Source organism: Myxocyprinus asiaticus, chromosome 15 (assembly GCF_019703515.2).
Source record: "Myxocyprinus asiaticus isolate MX2 ecotype Aquarium Trade chromosome 15, UBuf_Myxa_2, whole genome shotgun sequence".
Classification (NCBI taxonomy): Eukaryota; Metazoa; Chordata; class Actinopteri; order Cypriniformes; family Catostomidae; genus Myxocyprinus; species Myxocyprinus asiaticus.
The window spans coordinates 23,480,593-23,496,534 of NC_059358.1; the positions used below are offsets into that span (position 1 = coordinate 23,480,593).

The 15,942-nt window shown below is 38.4% G+C and overlaps 1 protein-coding gene across 2 annotated transcripts in view; it reads left to right on the forward strand.

Annotated features, from left to right (window-relative positions):
• LOC127452857 (transmembrane protein 145-like) overlaps positions 1–15,942 on the forward strand; it is a 113,559-nt gene that overhangs the window by 61,291 nt on the left and 36,326 nt on the right. Inside the window, exon 1 of one of the 2 annotated variants that reach the window (XM_051718653.1) lies at positions 5,540–5,755. The exons of the other annotated variant lie outside the window; for it this stretch is intronic. Within the exon in view, the coding sequence (XP_051574613.1) occupies positions 5,660–5,755 (96 nt within the window). The 5' untranslated portion in view covers positions 5,540–5,659. Of the gene's footprint in view, positions 1–5,539; positions 5,756–15,942 lie in introns of those variants that run through there. 2 annotated transcript variants of the gene reach the window in all.

Sequence of the window (15,942 nt, forward strand, 5' to 3'; positions counted from 1 at the left end):
TACAGTTATTTCACTGTTTCTCTCTCTCTCTCTCTCTCTCTCTCTCTCTCTCTCTCTCTCTCTCTCTCTCCAGCTTAGTGAAGTAAGAAATGGTAGTGCTGAAAGTTAAGTCTTGTTTTGCAACTCTGAGAAATGGCACAGGATTGTGCTGCGATTATGTCACTCTGCGGATTGGATTTTGCATGCTGTTATTCAACTGTTTGAAAATCTCTTGGACAATCCCATGACTTTATAACACAATTTTTTGCTGCCAGGCTCAAATTAGTAATTCCAACCACTCTGTATTCAACAGAAGTAAAAAGAAAATGGAAGGCCAGGAAGTCCAAATGCTCATTAAGGGAGTAGTATTATTGAGAGCGAAGATATGTGGAATCAGAACAAGTAATAGAGGTGTTGCACTGTCCTTGATCCAAAACATTTTATCTTTTATTCATCTCTCCCAATACCTCTGCCCCTTTATCAGCCTGAGGATGTGAGTTTCTTCCTCTGCAAAGAAGTAGATCCCGCCGTGTCAGAATCATTTTCCTCTGTGGCCATTCCGCCCCCTTGTGGCTGGGAAGACTCTGAGAACCCAAGGGAGTTTCCAGAAGGCTTTGAGCCTCTACGCTCAGAGCAGTTAGCAGAGATGACTGTGCAGAGTTCCCTTATTTTCAAAAATCCCTACATGTCCCCCCTCCTGGCTCCAGACAGCATGCTGAAAGGACTCCCTCCCATACACATAGTGGTAAGAGCATTAGGAGACTTAATCAGATTTATAATTCAATCTTTTTCCAGTCTAGCCTTGGAAAACTCAATATTTTCTGACCTATTTGTTGACCTATTGATGAGTTTAAAAGAATGTGGTAATACAAAGTCTTGTTTGCTACATCATTTTCAGGATAGCAAACTGAATTGGGGTGCTCCCTTGTGTGATCTTCATTCACCTCATACACTCATTTAAGTTTTTTAATTTAGCCTGTCTTGTGTTTTTAAATCTTTGCTCATCTTGAGACCTTTGAGTAATTGTCATCATCTCCTTCCTCTTTTCTCAGGCCTGTCATCTGGACCCTATGCTAGACGACTCTGTAATGTTTGCCAAAAGGCTACGAAACGTCGGTCAGCCAGTGACCCTGTGCGTTGTCGATGACCTCCCTCACGGCTTCCTCAGTCTGTCACAGCTCTCAAGGGAGACTCGGGAAGCTACTAACTTATGCATGGAGAGAATCAAGGATGTGTTCACTATGAAAGACCCTCCCCCAGAGATGCGTAAGCACCGCAAACTGGAACGGACAAATCAGAGGGCTCCAGTGACTAAAAGAAACCACACTTTGAAAGAGATTGCACCAGAAGAGGAAGAGGAGTTCGCTTTGGGGGGCGGACCTGTTGTTGGTGGGGAAGGGCTTGCTGGTTTTTGTCCTCCCAATAAATCTGAAGCTGAAAAGATTCCAGCATAGATTTTGGCCTGGCAGTGGCTTTATTTTGAATAGTACCAAAAGAGATGCACATGGGCCAGAAGCCCGTTGCATCATTTAATAATGACAATCAGGGCTGGAGCAACCACTGATTACAGTGGATAAATGTATAATGAGAAATGTGATGGAATGAGTCATGGAACCAGTTATTAAAATGGTAATTACATGTACAGTATACAAAACACCATTAACTATGTATCTGGAGAGAGGAAAAGGATCAAATTAGATCACACCCACATGCATTTCCCTTTTACACCTATTTTACCACTTTGCCTTTTGTGGTATTATACCAGCACACAAATGTATCCTGCCTTGTACAAAAACATCCCAGAACATGGATGTTGTTGAAAGATGTTACTAATAGAGACATAAACCCAAACCTTACTCTTTATAGCACATACTATTATTACACATTTATCAAATCAACCTACAAACTATGATTTAAGATAACACCTCTCCCCTAAAAGTTATGTTTGCAGAGTAGATCATTAGAATGCCTTGCTGAGGCTAACAAAAGCATTTATTAATATTAGAATTTTTGCTCTAATATTAGTAAATAAATATAGTAGTTTTTGAATTATTTATGAAAAATAATTTAATGTTATTAATCTACTTGTCTCTTAGAGGACATCTTGTAAGAGTAGTGTTTAAATGAGATTTCTGATGCTGCTTTGTCCTCATAGATTTCAAAGATTATTAAACGCTATCAGTACATCTACTGTATAGTGATCAAATTTCCACAGGCATTCTGTGGAAGAAAAGCTTAAAGTTACACATATCCACTCTGAATTTATGATAGTGTTGCTTGTGTTCTATGATGTGCAGTCCTGTACATTTTTGTCCGGATACTAAGTGTATTTTGTAACTGTCAAATATTTAACAAAATCATAATGGATTAGGAGTCATCATTTAGAAATATGTGTATTGTGTGTTTGTTACTGTTTCCTCAAGTCACAGTTCATGTCAATATGGCATAAACTGCCTCTGTTCTTGTTTCAATGTCTAAGATATATTTTTTGTAATCAATTATTGTCCTTATAGTCTGTTTGACATAATATCAGCTTGAGACTGGAATAGACGCTACTTTGAAAACTGTACAAGAACTTTTACTCCATAAAATGCAGCTTTGAGGGGAAGACGTGGCTATTCCTCTCAGTACTGCCTTTCCCGCTCTGTCTTCCCTGACATGTAAACACAAGCATTATCATCTATTATCATCCTCTCTGGATTTGTCCAGCTCCCTAATTCCCTCCGTAAGTTTGTTTCCCTCTGTTCACATTCATGTCATCTATCCTCATGCATGCTGACCCATTTTGAGCACACTCTTTAATTCTCACCCAGCCTGTCCTAGAGGTATTTTAAGCAGACTCCCTCAACACCCAGCAACCTTGAGCCAATGAAATCTTTCAGCCTGCACATATATGATACCAACTGCCAGTATGCTGGCTCTGATGAGTCTTTATTTGAATCAGGTCGACTCTTTCTTTGGCACTAATTGACTGAACTGATTTTCCAAAGGGGCACAGAATCTATTAAGCCCCAGAATTTGGACACTCTGTAGAATTTATTATGGATGTATTGGATGACTCAACCTTTGTGTGCACAGCTCTGCTTACAACTGTTAGATAGTACAAGTGGTGGTCTTGTTTATGCTGTGGTATTGCCATATTTTTGATACAAGTATTGCTCATAACTATTCTTGCTTTCACTAATATACCCAGTTCGGTGGCTGACTTGTCTTTTGGACTGCATATGTCTTTCCAAGATATCCACAGAAAAGTCCTGATCTTTAGCTGTGTCTGTGATTGGATTTAGCCTCAACTGAAGGCATTATCCGCAACAAGAAAACAGTGCTCCATCTACTGCTGATTACAGCATTTGGAAGCTGTTTATAAGAATGTTGAGAAGTAAAAAAAGATTTGCTTACTAGCTCTTTTCAAGCTCCTTACTGTATCTGTGGGTGACAGCTTTGAAATACCAGGTCTTGGTTACTCTGCAGTTTTTGTTGGATGTGAGTAGTGCATACTTGAAATATGTCTTGTGAATAGTGCTTCTAGCTTGTCTTTTTTTTTTTTTTTTTTTTTCTCAGATTGTACCTGATTAAGTAAAATTGGTTTGTCTGGTATTTTCATGTCACTTGTATTTTAATGTGTCTGTTCAGTATGGAAGCATTTCGCTTCTAAAAATAAAAGTGAATGGGAAAGCAAACATATTGAAAATTCTCATAGGTTTATTATAGACATTTATCGTGCCATTACTAATTCAGAAGGTTAAATGAACTAATCAAAATGGCACAAAAATCACATTTCCTGTAAGGAAAAAGCAATGTTGCCAGGATTGTATTTTAGTGTGTGGAAAACAAAGAAAAACAACCAAGTTTTCATTTTATTTAGTTATGCATACTAAATGTGTGTTCCTGCAGTATTACAAAAGAAATGGCAAATGTGCATTGCTTTTCAACAAATTTTGTTTTCCCCTTTACTTATGATTTTGGCTCTGAAAGTCTTCCATAGCTCAGAACACTATATTTATTGCTGTGTAGTTCAGAAACCGTTTCTTGTTTCTCTTTGTGTTATAACTGTGTCCGCTCTGCATGGATATCCTTCTCAGTGTCATTGTGCATCTAGCTGGAAAAGCCATTGTGTATAGTCCCTTCATGGAACCATGACTAAAACAACCAGAACTGGCAGAGGAAAGATAAGACTCTATGACGCCCTCTGGCACAGGGTTATCCTTTTTCAATGGATTGATCTCTCCAAGCCATTTTTTTTATTTATTTATTTTTTTGGCTGGAGGATGTGACCTTGAAATGCACAGTTGAGCATTTCCATCTTGCTGGAACCATGAACATGGCAGTGGATGGATAGAAAGAATGTTGGGTCCCCTAGTTTTCTAGTCGGCTTTCTCCAGTCTTTCATTTTCCATGAATCTCAGACAACCTCCCTAAGAGATGGACTACTCATTCATCTCATGGGTGTTAAATAAAACTGTTAATTTAGCCCTCTCTTTAACAAGCTAAACCAAACCTGCCCTTATTACTACACTGTGGTGTAAACACCCAAAACGTACATTGTGCTGCATCATCTCCCTCAGAGGCACATGCTCACTGAGTCGTGTCATTGCATTTTTACATCTGTTCTTAAGACTAATAGTCAATCAGTCACTGGCTTGGAGTTATAATCAGTTGACGGTTGTTATTTCACTGTCTCAAAATGGGATTGCTGCAATTCTTTATTTAAGTGGTTTTGAACTTCTATCCTCTTGAAGTCCACTGACGGTGATGTGGGCCAATTTTAAGTGTGGCCTCTAATGATCACTGCAGTGTCATTTGCAAAGGTGTTGATGTCTATTTTTCTGTCCTGGTTTTCACTGCAATCTTCACTGCCTTGAGTGATACAAACCTAGATGGATTCTGCACCATTTTGCTTCAGTCCACTAGGTTGTATTTTATCTCCCATTATAATTTGCACATGTTCAGAAACTAAATTTTGGGTGTTCTCAGAAAATTAGCACTTTATAGTTCAGTGTGTGGGGGAGCTTTCGGGTGCCATCTTAGCCATTCAGGGACTGAGTTGGCTTCCTTTTTGTCATGATTTTCTCCTTTCTCATGTGAAGACACCGTAAGTGCAAACCTGTGTATTTGGAATGTACTGTATTTGCATAGATGTTGTTTATTGTGCAGAGACCATACTTTAAGTTCTTTCTCAGAATATATTTGAGACATATAAAGACTGTATGCAGGAATGCTACGATGGATAAATAAGAGTATTTTTCTGCAGTATGTATTTTCCCAGTGTTGATTTATATTTTAATAAATATTTTCTCTGATCTCTGTGTCTACCATTGTCTTTTTAAATCTAATGGGATGGAACAAACAACAAACACACACCAATTTAAGTTTTCATTATTAGGCGTAGATGTAAAATCAATAAAAAACATTATCCATAAAAGTGACAGATATTTGTTAATACGATGTCGCAATAAAATTTCGGCAGCGCGCATTTCACGCTTTCCTGGCAATGAGCGTGTGATACCAGGCGCGCTCCCGGTGAAAATACTGGGGATGCATGCATTTGAGAGAAGAACGAGGACGCGCATCTGGCAACCACACTAAGCAGATCTCCGTATAGTCCGTCAGCCTTCCTGCTCACAGAATATTGGAAGGAGAGTACAGAGACGGTACGGAGAGAGCCGGTGAACAGGTAAAAATGGAGAAAGTATTAGGACTCGCTGTGGTATCCAGTATTTTATGTGTCGGATCGGTTTTGGGAAAATACGTCAGAGGCATCGTCAATACAAAAGAGGTGAGCCTGATGTTTACATTTTAACGCTGTTGTGCTGGTTATTTTGGGGGGAGTTATCGTATATTCTTCAGCCAGCGTTTGTCGCGCATCTTTTGATGATTGTTGGTAATGAGCTCTTATGAGTGTTATGTGCATGTTTTCACGCGCCTCTGCATTCGCGCGCATCTGGAAGCCTGGTGCTTTAAAATGCATTTGCCAAGATCATTACCTCCTTTCTATCTCTTGAGCTGGTCAAGGCTTATTTCAGCCTTAAATGCATAACGTTCTATTCATACACGCGTAACCACGTTTTTAAACAGTGTATTTACCATTAGTCCACCAACTTAACCGTGCGTCAGAACATCCTCCCATCCGTTATGTCGTTACAGGTGTGCTTCGACCAAGATTATTGTAGTGTCATTACTGGTCTGAGGTCCTCCAGCGTTCTTTATTCATATTAGATTAAAATGATCACAGGCAGATGCTGGAGTCCTAACAGATTTATGGCTGATTAGTGGTGCGCGTGTGTTTTGTTGGTAAATGTGTGAGGGCGCGCGTGATGTGTATTAATATTTGTTGGACTTGATTCAAAAACTCCATGCTCCACAATTTCACATCAGAAAAGCCAGAAATCTAATGCAGACAACAATGTTCAGGATTAGTCACATAAGTTTGTCCCACTTTGCCCAGTGACTTTTTCTTAATTGTCAATGTACATGTTGGTGGGTAAATTAAATAATAGCCTACTGGTGGGAAAAGTCCTAAGACTGTTATTTTAAACACTTGGTTATTACTGAATAGACACATAGTGCAAAAAGTAAACATCGGCCTGATGCAAGCAGTGAAACTGAGGTGCTGCAGAAAGCTGGCACTTATTTCATCTCATTGATTTAATGAACAAAATGATGCAAGAAGGAATAACACATTTAAAGAGGAGGGAGTAGTCCTATTTCTTGTGAAATACATGCAGCTTTTCCATAGGAATATCGGTAACACTTTACAATAAGGTTCCATTCCTTAAAATTAGTTAATGCATTTGGTATTATGAACAAATAATTAACAATATCTTTTTTACAGCATTTATTAATCTTTGTCAATGTTAGTTAATAAAAATACAATTGTTCATGTTAGTTCATAATGCATCAACTAATGTTAATGTTTACACATTTTAATTTTAAACACGTATTAGCATATGTTGAAATTAACATCAAGAAGTGTCATAAAAGCAGGCCTTTTTGTCATTGTTAGTTCATTTGAACAAGAATAACTATTCAAGTCATATTGAAAGGTTTTAATGCAGTGGAACACATGTGACCAGTTTCATTGAATAAGTTATTTGTACGTTTCTGCATCTCAAAATAAAATTGAGCAGTTGCAGTCTTGTCCTCTGCTTGCCATAGGCAAAGTGAAAATCTGTTTCTGCCTCAGACAGCAGTGTCTAAGTGCTGATCCTGCTCTGTTTTGTGGCTCTGTATGACAGGGGTGTCCAAACTTTTTCGGTCGGGGGCCAAATGCAGAAAAAAACAAGGTGCCGTGAGTTGCATCGATGTAATAATAATAATATATATATTTTTAAATGGCTAGAAGCTACTAGATTGCCATTACATAATCTTTATATTGTACTCTTAATATTATGCAAGTTTTAATCATAATTTGTGCTCTATGGTGTGCTTGTAGGCCCTGCATTTAAATAAAGGATAAGGTATTTCACTCACAAAGAACTCTTATAATGGAGCAGTGATGCATCTTATACAAAATATTATACTCATTTATTCACATTTGTATCTTTTTGACGTCCATTCAGTGGCACTGCAAAGAACATATAGATCTGCTACTAAGTGTTGGGTGTGACCCATCACAATAATCAGAATCAGATTACATTTTATCACTTTATGAAGTGATACAAGGAATTACTCTTTATAGCTATACAATTATAACTTCTGTTCTGTTGTTACTTGCATTACAAATACGATTTTAATTTGATCAAAATTATTGCACTTTATTTTATTTTGTATACATGCATGTGCAAAAGTTTTAAGCGCTCTCTTCTACAGTATTGTGTCCTCACTCAAATGGTGCTGGGAAGCCCGTGAAACATTTTTCTTGTTTCAACGAAATATGTGAAACAATTCATTACAGTACACTTCCCAGAGCTACAGAAGACGTTCTGGAAGAGTATGCTCGGTTCACATGTCTCTGTGCATGCTCAGTAAACTCTGTTCAGCCACTGGAACAACAGCAGCTCTACTCAGTTGTATGATGTGAGGTATCGGGATATTTGAACAAGAACAAGTACATGAGTAAAGTATCTAACGTGATGTCAGTCCTTTAATAAGTGCATAATTCTTTCTGCGGGGCGCTTCATCCATGGAAATAAGGAGTACTGAAATCTCCCGTTGAACTCAGCCAGTGGATGAAGCTGGTGACGACACAGAACACACTAGTGGAGACGATGTGCTGTGAATAGCGGCTGCACGTGATAGCGACATCCAGTGCCCAGAATATGAATTTCAGATCATTTTTACATCGCGGGCCTAATTCTGTTCTATTTCTAAAGTCTCTCGCGGGCCGGACTTTGGACACCCTTGCTTTATGAGATGGTTAAACAGTCCATTAATCTCACTTTTGTTTATTTGCTTACATGGTCATTCTCTCAAACTGCCACACGCATGCGCGCACACACACACACACACACACACACACACACACCACTTTTAATGCGATACAGGGAAGTTGTATAAAATTGTAGGTATTTGTGTGAGACCCCATAAATCATCAAACATTATTAGTAATGCATGTAATCATCACAAATTATCTACAGTTGATCGAATATATAGTTCATGCACATAAGCACATTAACAGAAAGCTTTTCATGAGATTCAGTATCTTGTACTCGTATAGAGAATTGTATTCTTCCTTAATATTGTGCTGTAATTATGCAATATTGTACTTGTGAATTTGGTGGTCCAATATATTTTAGTCAAAAAAAGACAGATTCCAGCAAAGCTCCTTCCGATGAAACGGATCTGTGAAATAAAGCACAGACACATCTGCTGATGTCATGGCCAGAGGGTTGTGCAGGTACAGCCTATGGGTAACTAACACTGCCACAGGCATAGACTCTTTCCAGGGCACTTAGGTGTGTGTGTGTGTGTGTGTGTGTGTGTGTGTGAATGCATGTGAGTGTATATATGTCTAGCGCTGTTGTGTAACTTAAGTAATGAATCATTTAAAAGCACAATGGACCTGGGGTGACATGACTACTTGATTGGTAATTAATTGTTAATGAGGCTCAACGAGCAGACAGAGATCTGAGAAGACAGACAGAGAGAGGTGAGGCCATCAGTGATTCTGTAAAGTGACCGGATACTACATTTGGGTATAGTGCTTGATTAATGTAGTGTCTGTGTGCTTTATCTCTTTCCCTTCCTCTGGCTGGTTCAATGACTTTGTATTACAATGCAGTATCTGTGGGGGGAAATAGACCAATGGCACTCTTATTAGTGACACTCTTTATGGCCTATTCCTTATCGCAACACACACGTTTTATTCTGCAGTCAATCAGCATTCAGCCACTGACATGCAGCTAAATTAGTTGACACACATAAACCAATATACAGTCTTCTCTTAAAGTGGTCAAGTCGTTTTATTTGTATGGCGCTTTTACCACAATACACATAATTTCAAAGCAGCTTTACAGAAAATCATGCTGCATTGTCTGTAATGCCTTAAATGTCTTAAAAGTCCACATTGAGCAGTTTAATTGAAAAACTTCATTGAAAATCGTACCTTAACGTTAACATTTACAGAACTCTCAGTACCTTTATGTTGTTCCGGACCTGTATGAATTTCATAGGTAAGGGTAGGTGTTACTGGCCTCAGACCTAGGGGAATCTGGGCCAGCAGCAAGGGCACATAGGTAGTGGAACACTGTGTACCTGATGAACAATAAAAGAGACGGACAAAGTTAACGTCTTTCCCTGAGCGCTTCAGTTTAATACTGAGACTACGAGACATCATCTCAACAATTAACGATATCTCATATTTCATAAAAAAATAAATAAAAAAAAACATTGGAAACATCTGCATTTTCCATAACATGAGCAGTAAATAATAAGTGTACACATGCATATGTATATACTAAAATACATACACAGAAATAACAGAATTTATAATATAGATAGACAGACAGACAGACTACTGGTCAAAAGTTTTGAAACACTTATTCTTTATAATAATTTTTCTTCACATTTTATAATAATAGTAAAGTCATCAAAACTATGGAATAACATAAATGGAACTATGGGAATTATGTTGTGACTAAACAAAATCCAAAATAAATCAAAACTGTGTTATATTTTAGCATCTTCAAAGTAGTCACCCTTTGCCTAGAATTTGCAGACATGTACTCTTGACATTTTCTCAACCAACTTCTTGAGGTATCAACCTGGGATGCTTTTTAAACAGTATTGAAGGAGTTCCCATCTATGTTGGGCACTTATTGGCTGCTTTTCTTTATTATTTGGTCCAAGTCATCAATTTCAAAAACTTGTTTTTTTTTTTTTTATTAAATTTGAGTTTTATAATGAAATAAATTAATATGGTGGCACAATTATATTTTTATCTACAAAACTAATTTCAAACATTTAAGCATACGCCTTCAGATCAAAAGATTTTTAAGATCATGAGAAACATTTCAGTCAAGTGTTTCAAAACTTCTGACTGGTAGTGTATATATATATATATATATATATATATATATATATATATATATATATATATATATATATATACACACACACATGTATATGAATGCAATGCATATTATGTATATATTATAGATATAGACCTATAAATAGAGGCACATATAGACAAACCCCCATTCCACATGTTACATAAAATATTTGTTGATTGTGAATCAAATGCCGATCAGAATGTGTGCTTAATGAATTGCATATTCAAAAGAAAATAAAAATAAAGATTTGCTTAACAAGTGTTACTCCTTAATTCCTCACATAAAGATAACCAAATGCAAATATATCACTCTCATACATCTAAACAGAGAAACACATTACAGTTATCTTTCAGATCATTGTTAACAACATTTTACATTCACCTTTTCATCATCACAGCCCTGTACAAAGCACGTGCATGCGAAACACTCAATATGGCGGTTACACAGTGAGATACTCAAACACGAAATAACATACCATTCACTTTTTCAGTGTGTTCAAACATCACCTTGTAAAACATATTTTCAACACCTGACATCGTACAGATGTATGTAATAAAGATATCAATCATTGGTGACCCGTAACTTTAAACTCTCTTAAACATATTAAAACACAGTAAATCTGTTCACATACTTCACACAATTACTTTTTCACATTCACGTTGCCCCCTGAAGAAGGTTTTAAAGTACACATTACTTTACCCGATGAACAATAAAAGAGACGGACAAAGTTAACGTCTTTCCCTGAGCGCTTCAATTTATGCTGCGTTCCATTTGTCTCGGAAGTCGGAGCTCCGAGTTATTTTCCGAGTTCCGAGACCGGAACTGACAAATGGAACGCCCCCTGATGTTGGAATTCCTACTCGGAATGTCGGACGAACTCAGAGGACCGAGTTCAGAAAGCAAGATGGCTGCGAAGAGCATCGACTGTAGTATGCTGTGGGTTTAAAAAATTTTTTTAAGAACTTTTGTCTTTTTTGTGTCCAATTTAGTAAGTCTTATACACAATGCTGTATTACCGTTGCCTATAGGCATGTTGCTATGATCCTGTTATGCGTGAATTACTGTGAATGTGTTGTTTATAAACTGGTACAGCTAAAATTGGCTAGGTTGCTGCTGCTAACAACAACAATGGTCGCTGCTGCTACAAGAACAACGGTCAATGTTGCTACAACAACACTGCCTAATGTTACAAACCATAAAACCGTTTACACATAACACAGTTAGGCAAATTTATATGGCAAATATACATTTGTACTTCCATAGGGCATTGCCCTTTGATTACACCGCTGGTTCGATTAAAATGTGGTTAACATGTTTTGATACAATCAAATACGCGGAAACATTAACATACCTTCTCTGCTTTCTGTCATCTTCCTCGAGGTCTCTTAGGTGAAGGGCATAATTATTTTGTAGCTCTCTGTACTCCAAATGAGCTAGTGCAACAATTACTTTCCTGGAGGCCTCCATCTTTTTTTCCGACGTGTTGTGTGTAAAAGGAACGCATCCAACTCGGATTTCTTGTTTTTTTTAAAGGATATGACGTCGATCCGTGTCCCAAGCTCCGACTTCCGAGACAAATGGAATGCAGCATTAATACTGAGAAATATCCAGGGAAATAATTCTCTTTTCTGTTCATAGGAGCGCTCAAGCGCCACCTACTGGCATAAAGATATACTCACATGTTAAATTCAATTAGTAGAGTTCCTTTTAACCACAAAAAATAGATACTTTCAATAAAAATTTATATTTCTTAACATGTTACATAGGCAGAATGTCAGTTTCAGTCAACTCATCATATGGAAAAAAGCTGCAATGAAAATGAATTGTGACTGTGACTACCATGCTGCCAAACATCTCCCCTTGTGTTCCACTGAAGAAAGAAAGTCATATGGGTTTGGAACAACACATGAATAAATGTTGACAGAATTTTAATTTTTGGGTGAACTATCCCTTTAAATACCAAAGAGATATGTCCATCTGGTAGAAGGTCTCAGAGCGAGAGCAATGGAGAGAAAGAGAGAATTGATCAGACTCAGATGGATCTGGACACACATGGGGAAATGTATCAGATTGGAATGTGAACAGGACAGTCTAGTCCATGTTACATGAGGGATTGGAACAGGGTTTAGACCGAGTTGGGCCTCTCCTGGTTTCTATGGCAGCTGCAAAGTGCAGTACATGTCTGTTGTCATGACAATAGTCAGGAACTGAGGTTGTTTCAGTGGGTTTTCTAAATGGGCGTTTGTTTAACTGGCCATAGATTGTGCTCGTTTACGTCTTTTTGTTTGATACAAGGTGTTCTTTCAGAAGCATAGTCACATGATTCTTGGCTTTAACTTAATGGTTAGTTGGGCTCAGTTCTGGGTCAGAGATTCTTGGGGTTGGTGTCCCATAATGTCAAGGGAGACCAGTTGTTATGGAAACCACCAACAGTAGAAAGTGCAGAGAAAGTTAATATGGACAGGGGGCTGAAAGCTGAAACCCATTTAGTGCCTTATTACACTTCACTGACTCTATGTACGAGTCTGTTGGTGTAAGTGTACAAGACCCAACCAAAGCCCTGAAATCTTCAGGAACTTTATTGATCCCTGAACTACTGCAGTCTACCAAGGGTCTTCAAGAGGAGGTCCCTGACAATACTGCAGACAATAGAGTGCAACAGTTGTATTCCAGAAATAAAAATCCATAGGCGAATTATTTTTTAATGACACCTTATAAACCTTTATTTCATACAGACCTTAATTGATGGTAAATGCTTCTGTTGAAGCCACCAGTCCATGTTATTTAATCTCGTATTTTTTTATTAGCAGAAATTCCTGGTGAAGAACTAGACTACCCATGGTTCTAAAGAGAAGGATCCACCAATCAGATAATTGCAGCAAGTAAAGCATGCCAAACATGCACTGCACCGACCACCAACTCGCATGATGCTGTGTGATTGTTACAGTCGAATCGGTCTACTCTCTCAAACTACTTACTGTACATATTTGCAGTTATATGAATATTTTGCAATAAATCAATATTCATAATAAACAACTTAAAAATCAATAGTTTTGTGTTTTTCTTTATTCTTTTTATTACATCGTTCGCAGTGCTCTGTGGGATTGTAGTTTATTCCCACAAGAATAACGGTAAGTAGTACGTAGTCTTGTACTGTAGCTTTGTCTTTTTGTCAAATTTTAAAATAATTTTTTGCTTTAAATCAAAGTTTGTAATGGCGTGATTCACCTCGGAGCAGGTTTGTTTGGTTTATGGCTTAGAACTCTTTTATGAAGGATTTTATGAAATGGCAAAGAAATAAATTAATGGTATGTGTGTATATATATATATATACACACACACACACACACACACACACACACACTGGCGGCCAAAATTTGGAATAATGTAAAAATTTTGCTCTTATGGAAAGAAATTGGTACTTTTATTCACCAAAGTGGCATTCAAGTGATCACAATGTATAGTCAGGACATGAAAAATTACTATTACAATTTGGAAATAATTTTCGGAACTTCCTCAGAGTTCTTATCGAAAAATCCTCCACGTGCAGCAATGACAGCTTTGCAGATCCTTGGCATTCTAGCTGTCAATTTGTCCAGATACTCAGGTGACATTTCACCCCACGCTTCCTGTAGCACTTGCCATAAATGTTGCTGTCTTGTCGGGCACATAAAGGCAGCATTAAACCCTGTTTACACCTGGTATTAAAGATGTGTTTTTGGTGATCCTATCACATGTGGTCAGCAATAAATACAGGTCTAAATGGGGTCTAAAACATTTTGTGATCGGATTACTTAAACCACATATGAAGGTAGTCAAAAATGCATGTGACCACAACGCATTTGAGGTGTGAACACTGATCCGTCAGTACCTCAGTTCCCAGAGAGCAGAGAAGCACCACCCCTCACCTGTCAATCAACCACTGCACTAAAACAAGAGTTTAAACTTGAATGGTTACGAGCAGCTTTAAAAGGAAATAACGTCTGCTCTGAAAATGTAAAACAAAAGTGGATACAGTGCATCCGGCAAGTATTCACAGCGCTTCACTTTTTCCACATTTTGTTATGTTACAGCCTTATTCCAAAATGGATTCAATTCATTATTTTCCTCAATTCTACAAACAATACCCCATAATGACAACATGAAAGAAGTTTGTTTGAAATCTTTGCAAATTTATTTAAAAAAAAAAAAAAAAAAAAAAAAAAACAATCACATGTACATAAGTATTCATAGCCTTTGTTCAATACTTTGTTGAAGCACCTTTGGCACCAATTACAGCCTCAAGTCTTTTTGAGTATGATGCTACAAGCTTGGCACACCTATTTTTGGGCAGTTTCTCCCATTCTTCTTTGCAGAACCTCTCAAGCTCCATCAGGTTGGATGGGGAGCGTCAGTGCACAGCCATTTTCAGATCTCTCCAGAGATGTTCAATCAGGTTCAAGTCTAGGCTCTGGCTGGGCCACTCAAGGACATTCACACAGTTGTCCCGTAGCCACTCCTTTGTTATCTTGGCTGTGTGCTTAGGGTCGTTGTCCTGATGGAAGATGAACCTTTGCCCCAGTCTGAGATCCAGAGCGCTCTGGAGCAGGTTTTCATCAAGGATGTCTCTGTACATTGCTGCATTCATCTTTCCCTCTATGCTGACTAGTCTCCCAGTTCCTGCCGCTGAAAAACATCCCCACAGCATGATGCTGCCACCACCATGCTTCACTGTAGGGATGTTATTGGCCAGGTGATGAGCGGTGCCTGGTTTCCTCCAGACATGACGCTTGCCATTCAGGCCAAAGAGTTCAGTCTTTGTTTCTCATGGTCTGAGAGTCCTTCAGGTGCCTTTTGGCAAACTCCAGGCAGGCTGTCATTTGCCTTTTACTGAGGAGTGGCTTCCGTCTGGCCACTCTACCATACAGGCCTGATTGGTGGAGTGCTGCAGAGATGGTTGTTCTTCTGGAACGTTCTCCTCTCTCCACAAAGAAACGCTGGAGCTCTGTCAGAGTGACCATTGGGTTCTTGGTCATCTCCCTGATGAAGGCCCTTCTCCCCCGATCGCTCAATTTGGCCGGGCGGCCAGCTCTAGGAAGAGTCCTGGTGGTTCCAAACTTCTTCCATTTACTGATGATGGAGGCCACTGTGCACATTGGGACCTTCAGTACTGCAGAAATGTTTCTGTACCCTTCCCCAGATCTGTGCCTCGATACAATCCTGTCTCGGATGTCTACAGACAATTCCTTGGACTTCATGGCTTGGTTTGTGCTCTGACATGCACTGTTAACTGTGGGACCTTATATAGACAGGTGTGTGCCTTTCCAAATCATGTCCAATCAACTGAATTTACCACAGGTGGACTCCAATCAAGTTGTAGAAACATCTCAAGGATGATCAGTGGAAACAGGATGCACCTGAGCTCAATTTTGAGTGTCATGGCAAAGGCTGTGAATACTTATGTACATGTGATTTATTTTCCCATTTTTTTATT